The 27,065-nt window shown below is 56.7% G+C and overlaps 1 protein-coding gene across 3 annotated transcripts; it reads left to right on the top strand.

Moving 5' to 3' along the window:
* The first annotated feature begins 513 nt into the window (after positions 1-513).
* Positions 514-26,826, top strand: DHX37 (DEAH-box helicase 37). 3 transcript variants are annotated; one of them, XM_028089014.2, is made up of 27 exons: positions 514-718; positions 1,715-1,884; positions 4,072-4,184; positions 5,501-5,798; positions 8,701-8,849; positions 9,986-10,078; positions 11,916-12,012; positions 12,912-13,025; positions 13,228-13,329; positions 13,624-13,738; positions 14,998-15,093; positions 15,543-15,625; positions 16,389-16,536; positions 17,135-17,211; positions 17,609-17,841; positions 19,020-19,131; positions 20,241-20,347; positions 20,482-20,670; positions 21,465-21,589; positions 21,676-21,792; positions 23,052-23,224; positions 23,949-24,063; positions 24,214-24,351; positions 24,553-24,647; positions 24,742-24,815; positions 26,094-26,191; positions 26,328-26,826. In XM_028089014.2, exons 1-27 carry the CDS (start codon positions 613-615, stop codon positions 26,411-26,413), a joined length of 3,423 nt encoding a protein of 1,140 aa, XP_027944815.1. In that variant the 5' UTR covers positions 514-612; the 3' UTR covers positions 26,414-26,826. The 3 variants fall into 3 exon arrangements, with proteins under 3 accessions (XP_027944815.1, XP_027944814.1, XP_087875885.1); XM_028089013.2 differs by having other exon boundaries at positions 5,498-5,798; XM_088019759.1 differs by lacking the exons at positions 26,094-26,191; positions 26,328-26,826 and adding an exon at positions 26,008-26,086 and having other exon boundaries at positions 5,498-5,798.
* The last annotated feature ends 239 nt before the right edge of the window (positions 26,827-27,065 follow it).

Below are 27,065 nucleotides of genomic sequence, written 5' to 3'. Positions count from 1 at the left end.
AATGCTTTTAACAGAAAAAAATGCTGCCGATATAACTGTTCTGTATGCAAGATAATTACAGGATCCAGAAAATACATTATTTCCGTGTGCGCTACAGACAATGTGATAGGGTAATGAGAGTTTAAAGCCGCCTAATAGATGCTTTCTGCTCTTAGTGCTTCTGTCCCTGTAATGGAAACATTTGTGCCTTTTTACTACACAACTAATTACGTCTCTTATAGGAATATCAAAAAGTGCAAATGAACAAAAGACAAGAGGGAAGACGTTTGCAATGGGGGCGGGGTTACATTTCAAAAGGTGACAAAACAGTCCCACTCCCAAGTAACTAAATTAGTATTAGCAGATGACTCAGATTTTGAGACTCAGCCACACCACGTGCGAACCGCTCAGAGCTGAAACTCAGGCCTCCCCGGCGACCTCAGGCTTCGCTCCCGCCTCTAAATTGGCCCCGCCCCCAAGCCCGCTCGCCAGGCCCCGGTTCTTCGCAGCTCTCGCGAGAACGCATCCCGGAAGTTTCGGGGCCTGAGCCGGGGGTCTGAGAGCCCACGTGGGCTGGGCTTCGGGGTGCGCTGCCGACTCGGCCCCGCCGGAACCGGGGCAGTACTGGGCGTCATGGGGAAGCTGCGCCGGCGCTACAACGTCAAGGGGCGCCTGCAGGCGACCCCCGGCGCCTCGAAGGGCGCCCCGGAGCCGCCCCCCGTGCGGCTGGAACTAGAGGGTAAGGCGTCCGGGCCGGACACTGGGCCCGGGCTGGCCTGCGCCCTGCCTCCGCGACTCTGGGGCGGGGGGCCCAGGAGGCACCTCCTCTCCTCAGATGATCCAAAGAGCAGGACACCGTGACGGTCTAGTTTTAGCGGTGATTTTGGGGCAATCCCAAGGCTTTCTCGCCTGTGGAGTCCGGCACTAGTTTTTTTTAAGTTTTATTTAAGTTCTCTCCACGCCCAACGTGGGGCTCGAACTCTGAGATCAAGAGTCCCCCGCTCTTCCGACTGAGCCAGCCGGCCGCCCCCAGCCCTAGTTTAGTAGCACGGGGATTGTGGACAAGACAGTAAAGTAACCCCATCTACATCTCTGGCTTCTATTATAATCTTCTTGCCAGCGACCCCTGAATATGTTTTTTAGCCCAGACATTTCTGCTCAGCTCCAGGGTGCTTGACACTTCTGCTCGGACTCCCCCTCGTTAGTAGGAGCGCCCACTGTGTGCCAGGGTTTGTTGTAGGAGACGGAACAGGGGTTTGCTTTGTTTTGTTTTTAATCTCTGCCCTGCTGAGCTTAGATGCTTGTGGGAGGAGACAGCCAGCCTCTCCTAACTTCGTGACACGAGGACGGACAAAGCCAGAGGCTAGTGGAGTCAGATGCTGCCCACAGGGAGCACAGTTTTGACCTCAGGCGTCCGCCGAAAGCGGGACCACATTCTGAGGGGAGCGCTGTTGCAGCATGTACCCTCCCTACTGGCGCCCCGCCCCCTCTCCCCTGACCACTAGGACGGAGGTGCCCTGGCTCACCGAGGAGTCTGACACGTGGCGGGTGCTGGGCAGACAAGTTGAGAGAACAGTGACGGGCCTGCACCCCCATTCCTTTGTGGGCATTCAGGGGGTCTCACACATGGGGCAGGGGTGCCCATGAGAGGTGGCACGGAGCCACCCCAGAGAACATGGCATTAATGTGGACTCTGGTCCCTGGGCTGGGGGTTCAGGCAAGTGTGTCTTTTCAGATAAAGACACGTTGAAAGGAGTAGATGCAAGTAATGCACTCGTTTTGCCGGGAAAGAAGAAAAAGAAGCCTAAAGCCCCTCCCCCGTCGAAGAAGGAGAAGAAGCCTCTGACCAGGAAAGAGCGGAAAATGCTGCAGAAAATCTTAGAACAGAAGGAGAAAAAGAGCCAGGTAGGCCTGTTCTGACAGGGTGTGCACACAGCTCCCCACATTGGGGAGAGACGGGGTATGTGTCCCCCAACTTGATCTCTGCCGCATGACTGGCCAAACTTTCTGGAATGAGGGGCATGCTTTGGGTCTGCATAATCCCATATAGTAGTTACTAGTCACGTGTGGCTAGCATGGTTGAGGAATTGAATTTTTTATGTGATTTATTTTTAATTCGAATGGCTTCTTGTGGCTAGCAGCCCCCATACCTGACTCAGCTCCAGAGCCTTCAGACCCTCCAGGCGCTCTGTCAGTCTGGATGAACCCAGGTTTGTTGAGGCCAGATGTTCGTTAACTGGGGAGTCAGCCCATCAGCATGCTCATCTCTTCTTTATTTGTCCTAATCCTCTTGTGTCCCTTATTTTTTAACTTTATTCTGGAGAATTTCAACCTTTCTCCCTTCATACTTTTTTAAGGAATACATTTTACAATGAGAAATTCCAGCATCTACAGAAATGGAGAACCTAACGCACTGAGCTCACTTGTACCTGTCACCAGTGTCAGCAGCTGTCAACCCACGGTCCCCCGGTCGTCTCCACAGCTGACCACTTTCCCACCTCCTGGGTCAAAGCCCGGGTAGCATAAATCTGTATTTGGGTCCCGGGGTTGCTGAAAGAGAGGACCACAAACTGGGTGGCTCACAACAACAGGGATGTATTCTGTTGTAGTTCTGGAGGCCAAGGGTCTGAAATCAAGGTGTTGGGCAGGGCCCTGCTCCCTGTGAAGGCTCTCGGGGAGCAGCCTTCCTACCATCCAGCTTGGGGTGGCCCCAGGCATTCTTGGCCTCTGGCCACGTCCCTCCAGTCTTGGCCCCTGTCTTCACATGGCTGTCCCCTCTCTGTGTGTTTTAGAAGGACACTTGTCTTGGGATTTAGGACCCACCTGAATAATGCAGGATCTCACCTCGAGATCTTTGACTTAATTACATCTGAAGAGACCCTTTTTCCAAGGAAGATCACATTCTGGGACATGGCGTATCTTGGGGGGGCACTATTCAACCCCGTATGCATAATATTTTATCCATATATATTTACAATTGTATCTCTAAAATAAGGACCATTTAGTACACCTAAATTTTTTAAAAATATCAAATATCCAGTGAAGGTCAAGTTTCCAGTTGTTTCATAAATGCTCCCCTACCCCACCTCTTTTGTTTTTCCCCCCTTGTCATTTATTTGCTGAAGTTAATCAGGTTGGTTGTCTGTAGAGTTTCCCGCAGTCTGCATTTTTAAAACTTCATGTCTGTGGTAAAGTTAAACACATTCCTTTGCCCTTCCAAATTTCCTGGGAATGGTATTTGGCTCTGGGGCAGCAATGCACAACCAGGACAGTTTTGCCCCAGAGGATCTCTGGTGGTGTCTGGAGACACCCAGTGGAGGCATGAGACACTACCACACGGCCTACAGCGCACAGAACAGCCGAATGCTCTCTGGCCCGCCGTACCTACAGCACAGACACTGAGGAACCCCCACCTGGAGACTTCATGGGATTCCCACTTGCCTTTCTGTCGAGGCCACCACCCAGGGTCCCCTGTTCGCAGCCCTGACACTCAGGCCCTAGAGCCCTTGGCACAGGGAGGCTCATTTTGCCGCAAGGGTGTCCTTTTAAAATCCTATGCTATATTTTTTTTCCACCGTTCTGTACCTGGTTTTTCCTTTTATTGATTGCAAAATACATAGACATATAAAAGTACGTAAACATAATTTCAAGAGTAATAAAACTCCTGACCCGCTCACCATGGGAAGGAGGCCACCTGTCCCTGCCCCCACGTGCTCTTGAAGGCAGCGTGGGGACCCCTCGCCGGCACACCAGAGCCTCTCCTCCCTGTGAGACAGCTGGGGAGCGCCGCATCACACACACGGGCCCTCCTTTATTGGGTCTCCCTCGGATGGGCATCTGGATGGTGGATAATCCCTCCTGACACGCAGTGATGCAGAGATGGCCTGGTTCATGCGGCGCCAGACTCTGTCTGGGGCTAGAAAGCCACCCCGGCTCTCGGGGAGGCGAGACTGCCGTGCAGCACTTGTAACATGACCTTTGGGTTAAAAAGACTAGTTGTTAGCAAGGCCAAAACCTGATGTAGAGTCTCGCTTCCTTTCTGACGAGAGGGTCGTCCTGCCAGATGATTGACACACTCGTTTCCTTCCCCAGCGAGTAGAGATGCTGCAGAAATTGAGCCAAGTCCAGGTTTCGGAAGCCGAGCTGAGCCTGTTCTACACCACGTCCAAGCTGGGCACGGGGGACCGCATGTACCACAGCAGAGAGTGAGTGCGCCAGGCCATCCTGCCAGCGCCCTGGGGGCGAGCAGACATGTGCAGTGGCAGCGGGTGGAGGCCCCGACACTGCCAGAACCCTGGTGACACACAGGCTGCAGAGTTTCTCGGTCCAGCCACGTGGGGGTTCCTGTGACGCAGAGTCCTGCAGGACAGGTTTCCAGCTCTGGCACACACGAGGAGGCTAGCATTTGCTTTTAAGGCGGTCAGGGGTTAGGTTTGGCCTATCAGCAAGTTTTGTCGGGTTAACATCCTGTCATGAAGGCATTCAGGTCTTCCGCCAGCGTGTTTGTCCAGGTTCCCGGGGCGGCCGTAACAAAACTCTGCAAACCCGGTGCCTTAAAACAAGGGAAATGTATTCTCTCGTGGTGTTGAAGGCCAGAACCCCGGCCGTCAGGGTTGGGCCCTTCTGGAAGCTGGAGAATTTCTTCCTTGCCTCTCTCCCAGCTTCTGGTGGTCTCCAGCAGTCCTGGGCGTCCCGTCCTTGCCAAGCTGACACTGAGGTTGGCTTGTCTCCCGGCACGTCTCCATGTCTTCCTCGGTCTTCTCCTGTCTCTGTCTGTCTCTCTTTTCTCTCCTTGTGAGGACACCAGGCATTGGGTTTAGGGCCCACCCTGATCCAGGATGCCCTCATTTTACCTTACTTACATCTGCAAAGACCCTTTTTCCAAAAGGGTAATATTCTGAGTTTCTGGACATGAATTCTGGGGAGGCACTGTTCAACCCAGTACAACCACATTAAAATCCAGGTTCCCACCTGGTCTTGAGCCACACTAGCTGGCCTTCCTGTAGGGCAGCTGAGCCTTAGACGGAGCCCACGCGCCCCTCCTACCCTAGACCCGCCCCACACACTGCTGTCTTACTCTTAACCTTCTCCCTTAAGCATTGTGCATTTATGGCTGCTGTGGGTGCAAACTAGGTCCCAAGTTCTCCTCCAGGTCCTGGGGGTAGAGGGGTGCACAAGAGTAAAATAATAAGTAAGCTTCCCTTAAGAAGCTTACATTCTAATGGTGGGGAGATGGACAATAATCAAATGAATATGTCTATATCTAGTGCTGAGAGGCCCTAGGCAGAAAATAAAGCAGGGAAAGAGGGTGGAGGGAAATGGGAGAGTCTCCCTGTTGGGTGACATTTGGGTCAAGTGAGGGAGAATGTATGTGCAGAGAGCAGGAATAGCAAGTGCAAAGGCCCTGAGGTGGGAAAGGGTGTGGCCTTTGGATCCTGACTTCTGTGGGATAGATAGCAACACAGAGCTGCGTCAGGTCCATTGTAGGACTTTTGTGCCTGACTTTTGGCTGTTCCAGCAGGAAGTCTGACAGGATCGAAGCCCAGGGGCAGGAGAAGATCAGCAGCCTCAGCGGGGCCCACCGGAAGCACTATCACCAGGAAGAGGAGGAATCGGAGTCCTCGGTGGAGTCTGAACCCGATGAGGCCCCTGCCGCTGAGCTGGTGGATACTGGTGCAGAGAATGGGAGCCCAGGGCCCAGTAGCCAGCCCCGTGTGGCCGGGACTACCTCGGCACCTCCCGCAGCGGCCTCCACCCCGGCCAGGGCCCCAGCAAAGCCTGCCGTCTTCATTCCTGTGAACCGCACCCCTGAAATGCAGGTTTGCTGCTCTGGTGTTGGTGATCGGCGCTTAGGCTAGCACAGTGGGGGTCTGAGGATGTGGAAGGGGGGGCATGCCTGATTCGAGCAGGTCACATCACCTCCTGTACCCCAGCGGCCTTGCCTGGAATGGGAACAGCTGTTCCTACCTGGTAGGGTTGTCGTGGAGACGAGACGCAGGAGTATGTGCACATGTGTCTACAGCAGACCCGGCACAGGGCCAGGGCTGTTGAGGTGGGTGTCAGCTGCTTCTGTCGTCACCTGCTCACCATCACCCTCGGCCCCTGACCACGGGTCCTGGCCCAGGGGGCCACTCGGCCAGACAAGAGCCAACAGCTGTGGAGTCCGTTGACCTGAAGTGGACAGCTGGTTCCACCACTTTCTAGCCTATTCCTGGGCTTTCTTCATCTGCAGAACGCGGGGCACAGGGGGCCCCCACCTCCATGCCCAAGTGTGTGCTGTGGGCCAGGCCCCGGGAGTGCGACCATCTGTAGCCTCCGCTGTCAGCCCACCAGAGGATGCGGACATGGACCCCTCACTGTTGTGAACAGGGATGAGCCACGTCGGAAAGGACTGGGGGCCGTGAAGGGGGAGAACAGGAGGGCCTGGGAAGCCATCTAGGGCCAGCACTCAGAGCCCAGCAGGAGCCAAGGAGAGGGTCTATCCCACACTTAGAACCACGGAGCTGAGTCCCTGAGGCAGGCGGCCTCCTGGGTCCAAGAGGGGCTGTTTCAGACCTCAGATTGTATTGTGGATATCCGTGGGACGTGACCGGCTCCTTTTTTTTTTTTTTTTTAATGGGGAAAAAAAAAACCAAAACGAAGATATCAGTGCAGTGTTCTACGTAAGAATAAATACTATTTATTGAAACTGGTTTCAGTCATAGGTAAATTTATGTGCTTACGTGTAGTTAGGGCAAGCTGACTGACTTTTTTTGAGAGAGTATTTATAAGCAGGGGTGGGAGAGAATCTTTTGATTTTATTTATTTATTTAGAGAGAGCACAAGTGGGGGGAGGAGCAGAGGGAGAGTCCCACGCAGACTCCCCACCGAGTGCAGAGCCCCACGTGCAGGGCTCGATCCCAGGACCCTGAGATCATGACCGGAGCCGAAACCAAGAGTCAGACGCTTAACCGACTGAGCCACCCAGGCGCCCCTAGATTTCCCTCTAGGTGAAATCAGAGCGCAGTGCCATCTGATGGCTGGTGGTGGTGTGGGGTTTTGCCTCACACCATCATTCAGGGATCCGGGCTCCACCATCAAGTGTCCCTGCTGCCCGTCCCGGCTTTGTCCCCTCTCTCTGCTTGTTCCACATACATGTTCCCAAGCCATTTATTAGGTTTACCTGGTTTTATCAGGGACATGTCATTTTTTTCCCTGCATTTTGCTTTTTTGTTAGTTTTATGTTTCTGAGATTGATTGATCCACGTTGATGCATGTAGCTGAAGTTCATTTGTTTGGGGGTCCCCCCCCCCGCTGTGTAATATTCCACTATGTGAATAGAGCACAGTTCAAGTATTCTTCTCTCGCAAGTATTCCTTATACGTGCAACATTTTCCCTTGGGCAGTGTTTGCAAACTGAGAGTCACGGCTATCACTGGTCATGAGATGACCAGCACTTTTTGTTTTTGAAGCAAATAGAATAGAAATAGAGTAGAATTTTTTTTTTTTAATTAGCATGTGAGCATTCTTCACATAGTGAAGGTAAGCAGTGGTTCTTAAAACTTTTTCAGTATATGATACAGTTGACCTTGAACAAAACGGGTTTAGGGGCACTCCCCACGCAGGCAGAAACCCACATTCAACTTTGACTTCCCCAGAAACTTAACTGCAAATAGCCCCGTTGACCAGAAACCTTATCAGAAGCATGAAACGGTCGATTGATAGTGTTTTGTGCGTTACATGTATCGTATAATGTATTTTTACAATAAAGTAAGCTAGAGAAAAGATGGTATTAAGGAAGTCATAGGAAGAGAAAACACATCTATCGTTCTGGACTTTTTTTTTTTTTAAGTAAACTGTATGCCCCACGTGGGCTCGAACTCATGACCCTGAGATCAAGCATCGGATGCTCTCCTGACAGCCAGCCAGGCGCCCCTAGTCCTGTACTTTATTTATAGGGAAAATACCTGTGCATAAGGAAGCCGACCCGCGCAGTTCAAACCCAATGCATGTGCGTGTCTGTGCACATGTACATAGTGAGTCACCACAAAATGTGTTCTGTGTGTGGGTTGTAGGAAAAGGTTTGAAAGTCACTGCTCTGGGGGCCCCTGGGTGGCTCGGTAGGTTAAGCGTCTTGACTCTTGATTTCGGCTCAGGTCATGGAATCAGGCTCCACACTCAGCAGGGAGTCTCCTTGTCCCTTTCGCTCTGTTCCCCCTCCTTAACGCAGGCGCTCGCTCACGTGCTCTCTCTCTCTCTCAAATTTTAAAGAAAGAAAGTCACTGCTCTGGAACACGTGTCTAGGGGAGGAATTGCCAGGTCGCGCATCCTTGACTTGGATAAAATTAGCGCCAGGTTATTTACCGGAGTGATCATATATCAATGACCCCACGCTGCTCCCTGCAACAGCCGAGACCGTTGTGTCTCAGGGGCCTCCTCTGCACCGGCCAAGCCGCCCCCACCAACGTCTGCTCGGACACTGAAGTCCCCCACCCATATCTCTGTGTCCTGTGGGCTGTGGCCCTCTGTCCCACTCCCCAGCGGTCAGGGGCTCACCTGTTCCCCTGTGGCAGGGCGTCATTGACTTGCTAGGAAGGCTCACAGCATCTGTGTGCCCACAGGCACCTTTCCAGAAACTGCGTCACCCTTCGTGGTCCTGTTGATGCCGTCTGCCATTCTGCAGGGGACTCCCCACCCGCCCCCCCCACCTTCCCTGAGCACTGACTGCCTCTCTTTAACCAGGAAGAACGGCTGAAGCTCCCCATTCTCGCTGAAGAACAAGTGATCATGGAGGCGGTGGCCGAGCACCCCATCGTCATCGTGTGCGGGGAGACCGGCAGCGGGAAGACCACGCAGGTGCCACAGTTTCTCTACGAAGCAGGCTACAGCAGGTGGGGGCTGGCCACAGGGTCCTCCGTGGGTCCCTCGCGGGACAGTAGAGGTGCGATCCCCAAAAGTTATTCCAAACATGAGCCCCCATGGATCTAGTCCTGGCTCTGCCATTTATGTGCTGTGTGGCCTTGGGCAAGCTGCTTAACCTCTCTTGGCCTCCGTTTCCTCAGCTCTGAGATAAGGACAGCCATGGCACCTACTTCACAGGTTATGTAGATGGAATGAGGGAATTTGTGTAAGATGCTTAGATCAATCCCTGGCATGTGGGGCCATGCATTCGCTAATGTCGCCTCCTGTTGGCACTTTTGACCCGTGTGTGTCATGGGTCCCCAAGACAACCCAGCCTCATGGATTTGCTGGGAAGGTTCATGGCACCCAGCCTGTAGCTGTACGCATGAGAGTGATTTATTAGAGCAAAAGAGCACAGAACCTAGCCGGCAGAGGGGAGAGGCACGTGGGGTGAAGTCTGGGGGATCCAGGCACAGGCTTCCAGAATCCTCTCCCGGGAGAGTCACACAGAAGCAGCAAGTTGTGACAACACGTGTGAGGAGTTGTCACCAGGGAAGCCTAGTAGAGACGGAGTACCCGGGATGTTTGTTTGGGGTCACCTCGGCACCCTCTGCCTGGTACCTCCCCGAGTCCCAGATGCCCAGAAGGAAAGCAGATGGTCCGGCATCAGCCACATCGTTTGTACAAACAGTCCAGGCACAGGACTGGGAGTCCTCCCGAAATTCAGATCCCACACGCCAGCCACCACCAACCCAGTACGCAGACCTTTCCCAGGAAAGCAGCCGTGGACCTGCTGCACTGTTTTCGGCACGGCCTGGAATCCGGCCCCTGTCCTCTTGGCAGGTTCTGTGTCGGGACGAGCACGTGCTCCCCTGGCTAAGGGCCAGCTCCCCCCGGGCCCCGTTCTAGCAGCTGCTGCCTGGTTTCTGCTGGGCTGCAACCACCGAAGCGTCTGTGTGCTGACCGGCGGGCTGGTCCCTTTTGCTGTTCAGCTTGTCTGGTGCCCGTCCCGTCACCCCTGGAGAGGGCCTCTCCACACCCCGAATCCTGGCATGGACCCGCGTGTGACTTTGGGACGGACGAGTGGGCCCGTGCACCACTGATGTGTTGTGCTCTCCTCCTCCAGTGACAACAGCATCATCGGCATCACCGAGCCCCGCCGAGTGGCTGCTGTGGCCATGTCCCAGCGAGTGGCCAAGGAGATGAATCTGTCACAGAGGTGAGGGCTCTGCCTCCTAGAGGAGGGGTCAGGGTGGTCCTCTGGCCTTGTTCGTGGGCCCTGTCCGTCCCAAGGGTGCTGGGTGGGAGTGTTGCTTCCGCATCTGAGTACGTGGAGATCCTTGTGCAAGAAGGCTTCCCACACTCTGGACAGCAGGACCTTCCTGGGGAGGGGGCCACAGAGCAAGGACCAGGCAGCCAGGCCCTGGTGGTCACTTCATGCGCAGTGCGCTGAGGACCCTGACGGGTTCAGGGGCGGAACAGAGTGGCAGGCGCCTGGTCAGACACAGCCAGGCAGTGATGAGTGCTGGGCATGGGCGAATTATGTTAGGCGAAGTTCCTGAGTACAGACCTTCTGCTACAGTAAGCCTGTAGGACATGCTTCATCAAGTACAGCACTTGCTTGGGAATGGCTCGGGGCCGTGTTTAGAATGCATGTGCCTGGGCCCCAGCCTAGACCACGGTATTCAGGTTCGAAGGGGTAGCTCGTCCAGTGTGGTCTAAAATTGAGAAAGCACAGAAGAACATAGAGCTCCCTTCATCTGCCTTGTTAGTGAATGTTTAGGGAGTAGTACCTGCTGTGTACCTGGCCCCACCCCGGACTGGCATGTGAGTGGGGAGGCTTGTTCTGGTTGCTGGGGGCCGGGGGCGGGGGGCAAGGTGCCCCCAGCATATTTCCTGTGGAGCCTTCTAGACTTGTAGGCACAGACAAGCAGCTGTGTGCATCTCTATTTCTTCCCGTCTGACTTTTACAGAAATGGTTCCTACTGCCCACGCTTTTCTGTGTCCTTCCTGTCGCATTCAGTGGTATATATTTGAAAATACCAATACATACAAAGCTGCCCTTTTTTCTCATCCTTTTTAACTTCTTATTGTGGACATTTTAAGCACGGACAGAAGTAGAAAGACTAGCGAATGAGCCCCTGCGGACCCTAAACCCAGTTTCTTTCTTTTTTTTTTTTTTTTTTTTTTGAGAGAGAGAGAGAATGAGAGAGAGCACGAGAGGGAAGAGGGTCAGAGGGAGAAGCAGACTCCCTGCCGAGCAGGGAGCCCGATGTGGGACTCGATCCTGGGACTCCAGGATCATGACCTGAGCCGAAGGCAGTCGCTCAACCAACTGAGCCACCCAGGCGCCCCCTCAACCCAGTTTCAATGATTGTCAAGTCATGGCCAAGGTTTCATCTGTGCCCCACTCACCCCCCGGGGTTTAGAAGCCAGTGCTGGCTGCAGAGAGTTCATCCTCAAGGTTCCACTGTGTGGGGCTGCAAGGTCAAGACTGTTTGGTTTTTTTAATTAATTAATTAATTTATTTATTTATTTTATATATATATATATGTAATAAGAAATAGAGAGGGAACACAAGCAGGGGGAGTGGGAGAGGGAGAAGCAGGCTTCCCACGGAGCAGTGAGCCCGATATGGGGCTCGATCCCAGAACTCTGGGATCATGACCTGAGCCAAAGGCAGCTTAACGACTGAGCCACCCAGGCGCCCCAAGACTGTTTTATTTTTGGAGATAAGGACTCTTGAAAGCACTTGTAATACCCTTACCCTAACTAAAACTGGAGGAACTCTGGAGCATTCTCATGTCCGCGCTCTTCTAAAAGGTTTCCACAGTTGGTTGATTGAATTGCGCTCCAGCCGAGGTCCGTGTCTGGTTGGTGTATCCGTCAGAGGGCTGTGACAGCCCCCTCCACATCACGTTGGCGCAGGCCGGGTGGCGTCCGTGCCTTGCTGGGGGGAGCTGCTGGGCCAGGCCTCTGCTGTCTACCTTGGTGTGGCCACGAGGCTGCAGCTGGTCGGGGCCTTGCTCGCCCTGAGCCAGAGCCTGTCTCTTCAGGGTCGTCTCCTACCAGATCCGATATGAAGGAAACGTGACCGAAGAGACCAGAATCAAGTTCATGACGGATGGCGTGTTGCTCAAGGAAATCCAGAAGGTTAGTCGCTCATCTTATCTCACAAAGCAAGGCCAATGAGCATGGGGTGGGGAGCGCGCATGTCACTGTGCGAGGGTGAGCAGTTGGCATGCTGACCGCCGGCAAAGCACCACACGGCATGGTGCCACTGTGTGACCATGGGTAAGTTACTTAACCTCTCTGAGCCTCAGCTTCTTGATCTGCAAGCCTGTACTTTTCTCATATAATTTTCTCGAAGCAGAAACTTCATGATGCGTGGAAGCACCTTAGCATAACACCTAGAAGGTGCTCCTTACTCGCAAACTCCTGTTACTGTGATTTGGTTCACTGACTTTGTGCCTCGGCCACATGCATACTGCTCCTTGCTGGCTGTGTGACGTCCACCTGGGTTGGGACCTCTGGGGAGGGCAGAGGTGATGCCTGTCTCTGCCAGGACACAGGGGTCACCCAGGAAGGTGGCTGTGAATGTGGCTCCGGTGTGGCTGAATACGGCTGCTTTGTGTCTGGTGTACGCTGTCTGATTGCCCTCAGTCCCGCCTGCCACCTCTCCGTTTCTGTTTCCTGCCTGCCCTCCCTACCCGACAGGTGTCTGGGTTTGGCAGCTTGGCTCTTAATGCATGGGGGAATACATTTCTTCCTCCAGCAATTTCTTTGCCGGGTTCCGGGCCCCAGGCCATGCACCTTGTAGTGACTGTCATGGAAACCTCACCGTGACCCCGTGAGGTGGGTCCTGTTGCCCCATCTTACAGAGGGAGAAATGGGCACAGGGAGGCGAAGTAGCTTGCCTGAGTTCACGGACCAGGTGCTCCAGGATCCGTGCGAGCTGTGACGGGCTCCTTAAGGGGGAGCTGTGGGCTGTGAGTGACCCTGGAGCAGCTGGGGCCTGGGCTGGCAGGCCTCACCGCGCTGCCTCTCCCCAGGACTTCCTGCTGCAGAGATACAGGGTGGTGCTCATCGACGAAGCCCACGAGAGGAGCGTGTACACGGACATCCTCATCGGCCTTCTGTCCCGCATCGTGTCTCTCCGGGCAAAGGTAGGGCAAGGGGGGGAGCCAGGGAACCCCCCCAAGAGCCAAGGGCGAGACTCCTGCGCCTTGTCGGGAGCATGGGCTCCCTGGGCCCAGCGCCAGGGCTGTGGCTCTCCGTATGAACAGCCACCGTGGGACTCCACCCTATTGAAATCTAGCCTTGTGAGCTGCTACCCTTCCCTCCGTCACCGAGTCTGTCATCCCCCAGAGGCACGTGCCGCTGAAGCTGCTCATCATGTCGGCCACGTTGCGGGTGGAGGACTTCACACACAACCAGCGGCTCTTCCCCCAGCCGCCCCCGGTCATCAAGGTAGTGCCCGGGCCAGAGCCTCGGGCTGGCAGGGGCAAGCGGGGCCTGTCGGCATTCACAGTCGGACGCCCGGTCAGAGGAGGCTGAGCGCTTGGTGGGGGGGGGGGGGGGGGGAGGGGCGGGCCTCTCTGCTGGTGGAGGCCCCACTCCGGGGAGTGAGTGCTGGGAGGCGTTAGGGAACTGCTCGTGCTGAGCTAGAAGCTCCGAGGTTGGACAGGCCAGGGAAGGGGGAGGCACCAGGCCGCGGCGGAGGCTCAGCGTGCAGCCCCGGTGCCTCCTTGGGGTGTGTCCCAGGTGGAGTCCAGGCAGTTCCCGGTGACGGTACACTTCAACAAGCGGACCCCGCTAGAAGACTACAGCAGCGAGTGCTTCCGGAAGGTCTGCAAGATCCACCGAATGCTGCCAGCAGGTGAGGCCTTGGGGACCAGAAAGGCCGGACCTGCCCTCAAACCCCCAGTGCGCAGGCTCGGGGTTCCGGGCCTCCCGGTCACTGCTCTTTTCCCGTGGGGCACCCTTCCCCTGGTGGTGGGCCGTCCATAACATAAGCTTTACATCCTAACTGTACGTAAGTGTGCAATCCAATGGCATCGGGCGTTCACAACACAGGCAGGCCCCGTTTGCTGTGCTTGGCTTTATAGGCTTCCACAGACACTGCGTTTTTTTTCCACACTGAAGGTTTGTGGGCAACCTTTAGTCAAGCAAGTGTGTCCGTCCTGTTTTTCCAACAGCGCTAGCTCACTTCCTGTGTCAAACATCCTGGTAATTCTCGCAGTATTTCAGACTTCTTCATTATCGCGTTTGTTACAGCAATCTGTGGTCCGTGATGGCTCACCAAAAGCTCAGGTGATGGTTAGCAGTTTTTAGTAATAAGGTATTTTTAGTTAAGGAGTAGGAGTTGGTTTTTAGACACGATGCTATTACACACTTAACGGGTTACAGTGTGGCGTTCACATAACTTTCATAGGCCCCGGGAAAGCAGACATATTGGCCGTATTAGGGTGGGCTGGAAGCAGACCCGCAGTGTCCCTGAGGTGTGCGTGTGCTGTGCAGCTGTCCCCTCCATCCCTCTGCGGAGCGTTTTCGTCACCACTGGCAGAAGCTCCGTCCGCACTAAATGCAAACTCTCCACCCCCTCCCCTGGCCCCCACCATTCGATTTTCTGCCTCTCCGCCTTTACCCATCCTGGACGTTATATACAGACGGACTTAGGCGATAGGGGCTTCCGTGCCTGGCTTCTGTCACAGAGCATCTTGTCTTTGAGGTTCATCCATGTCGTGGTGGGTGTCCGCGCGTCACTCCTGTGTATGGTGGGACCACGTTCTGCTGTGCGGATGGGCCACATCCTGTCTAGCCATTCACCAGTTCGCGGACACTGGGTGACTTCCCCCTCCTGGCTCTTGTGAACAGAGCCGCCATGAGCACCCGCGTGCGGGTTTTGGGTTGCGTCCCTCTTTCCTGGTTTTCTGGGCTTATGCCGAGGAGTCAAGCAGCCAGGTCATGCAGGAGCTCTGTCCAGCTCCCCGTCACACGTCCCCCGTCTGGGAGGCCACTGTCCACTGCTCGTCTGTGTCTCTCAGGGCTGCTGTGACCAGCTCTCCCTCACGCCCAGCTCTTGGCAGCCTGCTCCGGGAATGCACGGATAGCAGAGGAGTCTCGTTCTTTCCACAGGCGGCATCCTGGTGTTCCTGACGGGGCAGGCAGAGGTGCACGCACTGTGCCGCAGGCTGAGGAGAGCCTTCCCACACCACAGACGCAGGCCGCCAGGTAATCAGCAGCGCTTGGCCCTGATAGCCGGCAGGTGGTCAGCCTCAGCTTCACAGCCTCCCTGTGTGAGCGCCGGCACCTTTGCCTGCCCTACCAGTCCCTGAGGAATGGCCAGCAGTGGGCGCCTGGGTGGCTCAGTCGGTGAAACAGATGCTTACAGCTCGGGTCATGATCCCGGAGTCCTGGGATCGAGTCCTGCGGCAGGCTCCCAGCTCAGCAGGGGGTCTGCTTCTCCCTCTGCCCCTGCAGCTCCCTCTGCCTGTGCGAGCACATGGGTGCGTGCGCGCTCTCTTTCTCTGTCTCACTCTCAAATAAATAATTAAAATCTTTAAAAACAAAGAAAGAAATGGCCAGCAGTGCAGCGACCTTACCCTTGACGACGAAGAACAGTCCTCGTAGCCTGGGTCTGGCCTCAAGGTGTTTTCCTCCTCAATCTGTTCCTCTTGCAGAAAAAGAAGATCAAGAAGATTCAGTAGAGGAAATGCGGAAGTTTAAGAAGTCAAGGACAAGGGCAAAGAAGGCCCAGGCGGCGGTATGTAGAGGCTCGTGTGGTAGGGCCAGCTTGGGGCTCTGAAGCTGCCTTGTTTCTATGGCAGCTGACAGCCCCATGTAGCTGTGTAGAGGCAAATTTAATTAAAACGAAATAAGATTAAAATTCAGTTCCACAGTCGCATCAGACATGTTTCAGGGGCTCAGTAGCCACCTGGGGCTGCTGGTGACCATATTGGGCAGCATGGGTCTACAACATTCCTGCCGTGGAAGGGAGTTCTGTTGGATGGTTCGGCTCCAGAGGCTGCAGGGTGGGCTGTGATTTCAAATATTTAAGCTTCCCTGTGCTGTGGGCCAGGAGGAAGCTTCTGGAAGGCTGGCCCTGAGCAAGGCCTGTGAGGATCTCTGGGAGGGCAAACAGAACAAGGGCACAGGGTCCCTGGTGTTGGCTGTAGAACTGGGGAGGGGGGTGCTCTCCCCTGGTGTCCCCACGTTGTCGTCGTGGATCCATGGGTAACAGCGTCCTCATTTGGAGCTCACTAACCCCCCTGCTGCATTTAGGACCCACCAGGCGGCGCCCTAAGTGCCTTCCGAGTGTTGCCCCGGTGCTCATGGCAGGCCTGCAGCCCTGTGAGATGAGTCCTGTGGTTCTCTCCAGTGTTAGGGCGAGGACGGTTGCCAGGGCTTCCCGAGGCCTCGTGGCTCATGGGTGGGGGGATGGGGCCTCGTGCTTGAACGTGCTTGTCTTTCTGGCCTGTGACCTGCGTCTCCTGCAGTCTGTGGTTCCGACGTTTTGTTTGCCGTAGACGTTGCCCCAGATCCGTTTGGACAACTACTCGGTGTTGCCAGCAGGCGAAAGCGACCAGGACAGGGAGGCAGAGATGGACGAGGAGGAGGAGGCAGCCCTGGGCTCCGACCTTGATCTGGACTTGGGGGATGACGGAGCAGATGGAGGTGTGGCCTGGGCAGAGCCCCTGCTCACGCTCCTTTGGTCATTCACTCGGCAAGTGTCTGTTGAGCGCCTGCTGTATACCAGGCCCCGTTGTTAGGCCCAGACGTCTTTGTCTCGAGCCTCAAGAGAGCTGGGCTTGCTGCTGCTTTGTACCTACTGTTTGCTGAGCTCCTTTAACTGCCTGGCAAAGTAGACCCTCAGATATTTGTAGTGTTGATTGTAATGGGGGTGCTCAGCTTTGCTGGGTAAACGCAGGCCTCAGACCTGGCTGGGAGGGCTGCCCAGTTCCTGGGCCCCCTGTTCGGAGATGGGTCCAGGGCTGCATGGGGTCTCCCGAGGGCGTCCAGCAGGCGGTAGGGCTCATGGCCAGACTTCCAAGAAGGAGACTATATAGTGAGGCGGGCATTTCCCACCTGGATCAGGATCATGGAGCCTCTCAGACTGTGACCCAGACTGTGCTCACCCACTGTGCTGGTCTGGAAGGTAGAGGCCCCTGGCAGCAGGCAGAACAGGTCCAGGGGGAGGCGGCGCTGGGCAGCCTGAGGTGGGCGCCTGCCGTGGGCGTTTGGGAGTGGCAGCAGGCCTATGCTTTCCCTGCAGGTGAGCAGCCAGACGCCTCGCTCCCCCTCCACGTGCTCCCACTCTACTCTTTGCTCGCCCCAGAGAAGCAAGCTCAGGTAACAGCGTGGGGCCTCGGGTGGATGCTGGGTGGATGCTTGGCTGGGGGCACCATCCTGCCTCTCGGGGGCACCTCCTTAGGGCATCGAGAGAAGGGCAGGGAAGGCCCTGGGTTGTCCTTGTCATCAGATCAGCACCCCCAGTTTTAAAAGGGTGTTGGGATCTCTCTGGAGAACAGGAGCGCTTCCCTGCATTTATGCTGAGGAGTATTGTGGCCTGAGGCAAGGAGAGGGCCTGTCACCCTCGCCACCTCTGGGGTCCCACCCATCCTGGCCTGACTTCTCTCTGATCAAGAGAAATTTCTTGGCTCCCCCTCTGACCCCCACCCGCATGTGTCGCACAAATTCTTTCCTGATTCTGGTGGTTTTGGCTGCCTCCCCTCCCCCACAATCCCAGGTCTTCCAACCTCCCCCAGAGGGGACGCGGCTTTGTGTTGTGGCCACCAACGTGGCCGAGACGTCCCTCACCATCCCGGGCATCAAGTACGTGGTGGACTGTGGGAAGGTCAAGAAGCGGCACTATGACCGTGTCACCGGCGTGTCATCCTTCCGGGTCTCCTGGGTGTCCCAGGCCTCAGCCGACCAGCGGGCGGGCCGAGCGGGCCGGACAGAGCCGGGCCACTGCTACAGGTGGGCTTCCTTGGGCCTGTCCAGTGATTGGCGGGGGGTTGGCGGGGAGTCACCGTGCAGCAGCAGCCACCACCAGGGGCAAGGAAAGGGGGTCCCCTCCCCAGTCCGCGGTGAGTGCTGTCCCACTGGAGACAGCCCTTGGGGGCTCTGCGGGGCCTCGGTGGTGCTCAGACGCTTGTGTCCTTTCTTTAATCTGACCCCAAAGTAGACACTTATTTTTAGTGGTTTTCTTTTCATTTTATTTTGCGACAGCTTCACGGCGGTGAAATTAACCTGCCAGAAATGTCGCCATTTTGAAGCACGCAGTTCTGGGGGGTGTAGTGTTCTCGGGGTGTGCAGCATCGCCCAGCCCGCACCCAGCGTTCTCATCACCCTGAAAGAGGCCCACACCCCCTCCTGTCCCCACTCTTGGGCATGTGTCCCCATCTCCCCAGGTCCGTCCCTGGGGAAGGGTTGCTGGGTCCTGTGACCGCTCTGCCACCCTGTGTCCCGCAGTGGCTACACCGTGTGCCACTCCCACCAGCGCACGAAGGTTTTCCCTGGTGGCCGCACGTTCTCACTGACACCTGTTACTTCTCCGTTTTGATGCACTGTGGTCCTGGTCTGCGTCTCCCCGATGGCTGGTGACCCTGTGCGTCTTTTCCTGTGCTTGTTGGCCACTAGTCTGTGTTCTTTGGAGAAATGTTTTTTTCAGATCTCTTATTTTTTAACAGGGTTATTTGTGTTTTATTGTTGAGCTGAACAGGTTCTTTTCCTAATCCGGATATTAGATCCGCATCAGAGGTGCCACTGGCGAGTGTTTTTTCCCAGTTCTGTGTCCTGTTGCTAATTTTCAATAGCTTTATTGCTGGTTTTGTTGATGTTGTTTTAAGTGATAAGGAAGAAAATTGAGAAATCGTGCCCAAAAACCCAGTGAGAACTGATAGTGGTTGCTGTTTGCCGGGGACTGCGCACGAGGCGCTGCTCTCCATCGCCCACGTGGCGGCTGGAATATCCTCCCCGCCCTGGGGGTGCACCTGCTGCTGAGCCCCAGCCGCGGGAGAGGAACACGAGGTAGGGGCAGCATACGTGCCGGCCTCAGTGGCCGAGTAGAGATCCAGTGCCGGGTGGCTTGCTGAGTTCCCCTCTTATTTATTTCTACAATAATTCTGTTATCGTTGGTGCCTCTCCTGGCCCAGGCTCTATTCATCGGCGGTTTTCGGTGACTTTGAGCAGTTTCCTCCTCCTGAAATCACCCGGAGACCTGTTGAAGACTTGATCCTTCAGATGAAAGCACTCAACATTGAAAAGGTCAGCAGCAGCCCCAGCCCTGCCCGCACCCCACTGAGCTCCCAGTGTATGTACTGTGTCTACATGCCCCCCACCCACGCCCCGGCACAGGCCGCCTCCCAGGACGCAGGGAACCCCGGAGCTGAGCCCAGCGGTCCCTGCCCAGCCGCCTGGTGCTCTCCCGCGGGACACTGCGTCACCACATGCCTCCAGGGTGTCCTGGAGACCCTGCTTCCCCAGGGCCACACCCCTCCAGCACCCAGAGGGCCTGCCCACAGCACAGAGGGCTGTCGTCGTCCTGGGGCGCACAGAATGTTCTGTTGACACAATCCTCTGCCTGACGAAGCAGCATCCTCACATTGCCCCATCCAGGGGTCCCCGCTTCTCTGCTGCTCCCCGGGGGGGTGGTGCAGGCAGAGCAAGACGAGACCCTGGGCCCATTACTAGTCATTCCTGTTCCTTCCTCCCCAGCCCCAAAGTCTCTATGGCTCCGTCTGTTTTGGACATTTCATATAAACGGAATCATTCCTGTAAACGTCCTCAGGGGTCACCCCCAATGCGGCATGTGTCGGTACTTCAGTCCTTTCCGGCTGAGTCAGGCCCCATCATGGGCCCGGGCCGGCCACCTTCCGTGCAGCCGTTCATCTGTCAGTGGGTGCCTGGGTTGCCTGCACCTCCGGCCGTTAGGGACAGAGCGGCTGTGAACACGGGTGTATGCGGATTTACCAGATGAGTTTCTCAGGTGCCACCGTCCCTGAGCCCGGTCCCTCTGCCCCTCACCATGTCCTCGTGCAGGCATGTTTGCACCTATTTGTCTCTGTGCTCACTCCCTTCCGGCTGAGGCATAGCCCTTGTTGTGTGCTTTCTTGGTCTCTGTGGCCAAGAATAGCCGTGGCCCACATTAGGTGCTCAGTGCGTGCTTTTGAGTACGCGGATCGTGTGTATAAAGGAAGGAAGGGGACATTTGGGGTTCCCCTGGCTCACAGATGTGGAGAGTGCCTGGGGCTGTGAGTGGTCTCAGGACAGGTGCAGGAGCACCGTCTTCCTGCCAGGCCTGCCGCGCTGCCCCTTGCGGTCACTGCTTCCTTCTCTGTGTTCATACTGCCCCCGCCCCGTCTCCCCCTGCCCAGGTCATCAACTTCCCCTTTCCAACCCCTCCCTCCGTGGAGGCCCTCATTGCCGCCGAGGAGCTGTTGGTCGCACTGGGTGCCCTGGAGGCACCCCAGAAAACAAAGAGGTAGGTGGGGGGTAGGGGGAGCCAAGAGCCCAGCTCCCAGCCCGTTCTCGGCCCTCTCCCTCCTGAGCTGCCCTGAACACCAGGGCCACTTAGCTGCGACACCCCTCCCCTCACCACACACCTCTATCCTCCAGCATGAAGCAGCTGCAGAGGTCCCGGCTGAGCTGCCCCATCACTGCGCTGGGCAGGACCATGGCCACGTTCCCCGTGGCGCCCCGCTACGCCAAGATGCTGGCACTGAGCAGGCAACACGGCTGCCTGCCCTACACCATCACAATTGTGGCTGCCATGACAGTCCGCGAGCTGTTCGAGGAGCTGGACAGGTGAGCACTGGGGGCCCCGCTCAGGCCGGCGGGAGCTGCCCCGCACTGGGCAGCCGGAGGTGCAGGCAACCCAGGCACCCACTGACCGGGAGCCCGGCCTCCGGGGGGAGTAACTGGCACATTGGGTGGCCTCGTGCTAGTGCTCATCCTCCCTGAGCCCAGCAGCGACGTGATCCCTGCAGAGCTCTGTCTTCATTTCTGGAGCCCAGGCTCTGGCCCATAGCACCTGGGTTCAGATCTCCCTCTGCCACTCCAGGCTCTGTGGCTTCAGGGCGGCGACTTCACCTCTCTGCGCCTCATCTTTCCCATCTGGAAAATGGGGGTGAGACGTTAATAATAGTGGAGTTGTTGTCAGGGTTAAAGTAGTTAACACAAGCTAAGGGCTCCAAACCATGCCTGACGCATACCTTAACCCCGGTGTCAGCCCTTTACGGGTTGGGGAACCGTGATTCACTTACCCAGGCCGCCGTCGGTGTCCGTAACAGCGGCATTCAGGGTTTTTTGTTGTCACAAAAGCGGTGCAGCCACGTGTGATGATTATTCGGTTGTTGGATTTTTTCTTTGTTAATCAGTCTCTAGACGTGGAATGGTTGGCTTAGGAGACACACATATTTTTAATCTCCTGGGCTGCAGGTAGTGCATTTTGAGCCCAAGACCTTAACTGTGTTAGTCAGTGGCTCCCCCAGACATTTTCTCTGCCCTGAGGGCGGCCAGGCCAGTAGCCCGAGTGGTGTGTGTGTGTGTGTGTGTCTGTGTGTGTGTGTGTGTGTCTGTGTGTGTCTGTGTGTTTGCAGACCTGCGGCCAGCAACGAGGAGCTCACCAAGCTGAAGGACAAGCAGGCCCGGGTGGCCCAGATGAAGAGGATCTGGGCGGGGCAAGGCGCCTCTCTCAAACTCGGAGACATCATGGTGCTGCTGGGTGCGTGCCCCCTGCGGCGTGGAGGGGTGGCGGAGGTCAGGCAGGGCTGGGGTGGGGCAGCAGGTGAGTGCACCCCTCCTCCGCAGGTGCTGTGGGAGCCTGCGAGTACTCTGGCTGCTCACCCCAGTTCTGCGAGGCCAACGGGCTTCGGTACAAGGCCATGCTGGAGATCCGGCGCCTGCGGGGCCAGCTGACCACTGCAGGTACTGTCCCCCACGCCAGCCTGTGGGGACTCCCCGGGTCCCCCCATCTCAAGCAACACCTGCCAGAGAACCTGACTATTTTAATGATTAAAGTTGTTTTGAGCAGCATTAATGACATACCACTAATCCCCATTATCCACGGCTTCCACATTTACAAATTCATCTACTTACTGGGACTTACTTGTAACCCCAGAATTGGTCCTGACCACTTCTTGGACGTGTGTGCCAAGGGAGGGGTGAGGTGCACCCTCTCTCCCCTGAGCTGTTCCTCGGTCTCTTTTCCTTACTAACATCCCTCTTCGTCACCCTGTGTCCCCAGGGCAGGCCTGGACCTGCTGCTCACCGCATCTTCCCAGGAGCCCCTGGGCCCCCCATAGTCTCATCCGGGGTTCCCCCCTTGCACCAAGTGGAGGCCCCCTTTTGGGAGTCAGGGGGCAGATGACAGTGTGGTCCCCCGTTTTCCAAGCCGGTGGAGACCAGACCTCAGGGAAGCTCGGTGTGGGAGGCAGGGCCTCCGGCGGGCATCGAAGTCGGCTGGCCTTCTGCGTTCTGTCCTTGGGCCTGCTTCCTTTCTCTTTCTTTCCTTTTCTCTCTTTCTTTACGTTAAACAACATATGTTTTGCCAAGGGTTTTGCGGAAAAGACAGAGGGCGTTTACGTAACACATCTCGGAACAGAGACGATCTTCCTTCTAAGTCCTGAGCGTCTTGTTCTTCTCCCTGCCGCGTTCCCCTCTGAGCTGCAGGGCCCAAAGCCCCATCTCCATTCTCCCCTTCCAGGGTGTCCCCACAGCTTCAGGCCCTCCGCCGCCGCCCCCCTGCAGAAGGGTGAGGCCTTACCTGATCTCATGCCTGGCTCAGCAGTGCCTGCAGAAGCTCCAGAGGAGACGGTCTTGCCTTGCTGGGCACACTTGGGGATGACCCGCTCATCGGGTCCCTTCTGGGCACACATGCTCCTGTGCTCAGGCCAAGGGGGAAGTCACATGTGGGCCCAACAGGTTCTCCCTTAGCAGCTCCCTCTGCTGCCCGCTAAGGAATTGGGGTTTTTTCCTAAGGGAGAGAAGGACGTGGATTTGGGGCAGGCAGCTAGCTGTGCCCTGCTGAGGGCCTTGCCTCCCCTGGCAGCCTCCTCCTGGAGAGGAGCCAAAGCGAGCCGGCAACCGCGTCTGGAGCTGCACGTTGAGTGGTGTGAGGCCTTCCAGAAGGTCAGGGCAGAGGCAGCCCCGGGCTCCGCCGTCCTCACACCTGCCTCTCCCTGCAGTCAATACTGTGTGCCCTGAGGCCGGGCTCTTCGTGGACCCCAAGATGCAGCCGCCATCTGAAAGCCAGGTGACCTACCTGCGGCAGATCGTGGTAGCCGGCCTGGGCGACCACCTGGCCCGTAGGGTACAGAGTGAGGACCTGCTGGATGACAAGTGGAAGAATGCCTACAAGGTTGGCCCCGGGCGCTGCGCCAGGCTCCCTGCCACCCCGCCCTCCACATCTGTCTGGAGTCCTGCCAGCCTGGGCCCTCAGCCCCCCTGGTGAGGGGCTGCTCGGGGCCCCCTCCTCCTCACACATGAGTCCCTGCAGCCTCTGGGAAAGTCCCCACCAAGGATCAGGGTGGGGTGTGAGGTGGGGTCACATCTTCCTTTGGGCCTTAGCTTTGCCCCCAACTTTGTTTTTGGAACCGCTTATTTGAGAGGGAAATCATATATGCTACAATTCCCCATTTTAAGGTGTGCAGTTCAGTGGTTTTCCGTCTCCACAGAGCTGTGTGGCCACACCCACAGTCAGCTTCAGAGCATCCACATCCTCCCCCAAAAGACGACAGTGCCCATTAGCAGTGGCTCCCCGTTTTCTGCTCACTCCCCACCCCATGAATCTGCTTTCTGCCTCTGTGGATTTGTCTGTTCTGGATGTTTCACGTTAGCAGTTTGTGTGTGGCTTCTCTCACATGGCACCGCGTCGTTCAGGGTCATCCCTGGCCGCCTGGGTCAGCACGGTGGCTGCAGGGCTCAGTGCTGCCCGGCTTCCAGATCCGCCCCACGTGCGTGTCCACGTCCAGACCACACGCTCTCCCGCCTCCGGGCTGAGTGCCTAATGGAATTTGCGTGGGCTCATCTCACTGGTGTTTGCACCTCTCCTAGACTCATACTCACTCTCCCTCTCTCTGCAGACCCCTCTCCTTGATGACCCTGTCTTCATCCACCCCAGTTCCGTCCTTTTCAAAGAGCTCCCTGAATTTGTGATCTACCAGGAAATTGTAGAGACCACCAAGATGTACATGAAAGGTAGCCAAGCTGGTGGCCGGCCCCTCGCCTGACCCATTGCGGCTCCGTGAGCTGTGTCACCGGGACCCTGTTGGGGGAGAACCTGGGCACCCCTCCCGTGCAAAAGCGATGTCCACGGCAACCCCCGGCCCTTCCCTTCCTGGTTCCCAGGCGTTTCGGCCGTGGAGGTCCAGTGGATCCCGGTCCTGCTGCCTTCTTACTGCCAGTTCGACAAGCCCTTGGAGGAGCCGCCGCCCGCCTACTGCCCGGAGAGGGGGCGGGTAATCTGTCACCGGGCCAGCGTGTTCTGTGAGTCGGGGTGACTTCCTGCCAGCCCTGGGCGCCAGCAGACACATGGTCGCACGCCAGGGGCCCTGAAAATGCAGGTCACAGGCCGTGTCACCTCAGGCCTTCTGCCTCTTTGCTGGGTGGGACCCGGGGCTCAGGGTCAGGACTAGGGACCTGTGGGGACCCAGCCCAGACCCTCGCTCATGGGCTCTTGCCCTCCAGATCGTGTCGGCTGGCCGCTCCCTGCAGTGCAGGTGGATTTTCCAGAGGGCATTGACTGTTACAAGCACTTCGCCCGGGTTCTGCTGGAAGGGCAGGTAGGCAGCCCAGCAGCTCCCTCGGCCCCTTGCCTGGTACTGTGGGCAGAAGGTGAGCCAGGATCCCTCACCCCGTCCTGTTGTCTCTCCTCAGGTCTTCCACAAGCTGGCCTCCTACCGGGGCTGTTTGCTGTCCAGCCCTAGCACAATGCTGAAGACGTGGGCCAGGTAGAGGCTTCCCCAGGAGCAAGGGTGGCAGATGGTGGGGAAGGGGGCCGTATGAGTGCCCCAGGGCGGCCATAACAAATTACCACCACCGAGTGGCTCAGAACACCAGAAATTTATTTCTCACAGCCCTGGAGGCCAGAAGTTGGAAGTCAGGGTGTCAGCAGGGCTGTGCTCCCTCTGCATGCTCTAGGGGAGGATCCTTCCTGCCTCTTCCGGCTCCTGATGCATCCGGGCATTCCTTGGCTTGTGACCACGTCCTTCCAATGTCTGCCTCTGTGTTCAGGAGGCTGTGTTTCCCTGTCTCTGGGTTTTCTCTTCTTATAAGGACACCAGTCACTGGACGTGGGGCTCACCTCAATCCAGTATGAGCTTCTGGGTAATTACATCTGCAAAGATCCTCTTTCCAAATAAGGTCACATTCTGAGGTTTTGGGGAGATCCTGGTCAGCCCATTTTGAGCTCCAGGCTTCAGCAGGAGGCATCCTGTACCAGAAGCCCTGGGGGCCGCCTGCCGGCTCAGCACAGACCCCCCCCCATCCCAATAACCTTCTCCCTATCCCTGCCCCTCCCTTTTGCTTTCTTTCTACCCATGGCCCAGCTCCAAGAAGACACTTCCCCCTTCCTAAGGCAGCATCCTAGATAGTGCAGGGGGCTTGACCAGAGGAGGCAGGCAGGCGTGCACATGCACCAGCGTTCCCTGGGACTCGGGGTGGGGGCATGGGGCCAGGTGCCCCCTGCCAATCAAGTCATTCACCCAGCAGACAGTCTGGAGCACCCGCTCTGTGCCAGGCATGTCCCTGTGCTAGGACGCAAGCACAGCCCCGTCCCTGTGGAAGCTTAACACCAGAGAGAGTGTAACTAGGACAGATGGCATGTGGGGCCTGAGCTACAAAGGGACAGAGCAGGACATCCAGTGGAGTAAGTTTGGTCAGGGGAGTCTGACCAAGCAGATGGGGAGGGGGTAAGGCTGTGAGCAGAAACGCAGAGGAAGGTTCTAGGTGGGATGAGCAGCATGTACAGCAGCAGCCTGGGTGGGAGTACTCAAGGACCATGAAGAAAGCCAGGGTGGCAGATCAGAGGCAGCAAATATTCAAGTGTGAAGAGGAGATGAGGTTGGAGGGGTGATAGAGTCTAGATCCTTCTCTTTGGCCAACACCCCCAGCATGACAGAGGCAGACCATTCACCGTCCTAGGTAAGGCTGGCCCTGGCAGCGGTACCTGCCCCTTCCCACAGCTTCTGGACACAGTGATGCCCTACAACCTGCGTCCCCACCCACAGGCTGCAGCCCAGGACAGAGAGTCTCCTGAGAGCCCTTGTTGCTGAGCAAGCCAACTGCCGAGAGGCCTTGCTCGCTACTTGGAAGGAAAACCCCAAATGTGAGTGTGGCCAAGGGGTTGCGAGTGGACGGGATGGGACCCACTGAGGCATTGGAGGGTTGGTGGGAGGATCGGCCCTGTAGCGGGCAGCCGGGTCCAGAGCCCCTCTGACTGTCGTCCCTCCTGCCCCCTGCAGACCTGCTGGCTGAGTACTGCCAGTGGCTTCCACAGGCCATGCACGCCGACGTCGAGAAAGCCTGGCCCCCCACCTCTGACCGCTGACCTGAGGCCTAGCTGCAAGGCCGGGGGCTGGTCTGGGGAACCATGGAGGCTGGCAGTGGCCGCTTTCCAGCCTGGTCCCCCTGGTCTGTGTACTGCTCCCAGGAGGTCGGTCAGGCCCCTGGAAACCCTCACTCATCTTGGATTCAAGACATCTGGACACAGCTTGCTGCTGCCCTGGGCAGTCTGACCCCGGGGAGCTTTTTTACAACTATTTATTATGTGGCAGAGAATGGTTTTACCTCACATGCCGCTCTGGGGACGACATTAGTCCCTCGCGGAGCAGCAGGGCTGGAGAACCAAGCGGCGGCGAGCAGGAGGGTGCCCGTGGGCCCTTCCCCTGCATCCCCTCCCCAGCGAGGGTGGTGCTCCCTTGCCATGCATGTCGCTCTAATAAATCTCAGCTGTCAGAACAACGGTGTGCGAGTCTAGTGGATCTCTTGAGTGGGCATGGTCTGGGGGACTCCGCCCCCCCCACACGCACACACAGGCACATACGGAAACTGGCCTGGGTGGGTGCTCACCCAGCTGTCCACCTTGCCTGTAGGGCTTGATGCCGTCTCCTTCACCCAGGTGTTTGTCCTAAATCAGTTTGTTCTGATATTAATAGTATCAATGCATAAAGTCCATTAATGCAAATACGTAAATAAAACAA

The sequence above is a fragment of the Eumetopias jubatus genome, unplaced genomic scaffold (genome assembly GCF_037043125.1).
Source record: "Eumetopias jubatus isolate StellerSeaLion01/CBP00866 unplaced genomic scaffold, mEumJub1_p1.0 scaffold_16, whole genome shotgun sequence".
In the NCBI taxonomy this organism is placed as follows: Eukaryota; Metazoa; Chordata; class Mammalia; order Carnivora; family Otariidae; genus Eumetopias; species Eumetopias jubatus.
Note: the sequence above shows the minus strand (reverse complement) of the source record. Positions and strands in the feature narration are given on the sequence as shown.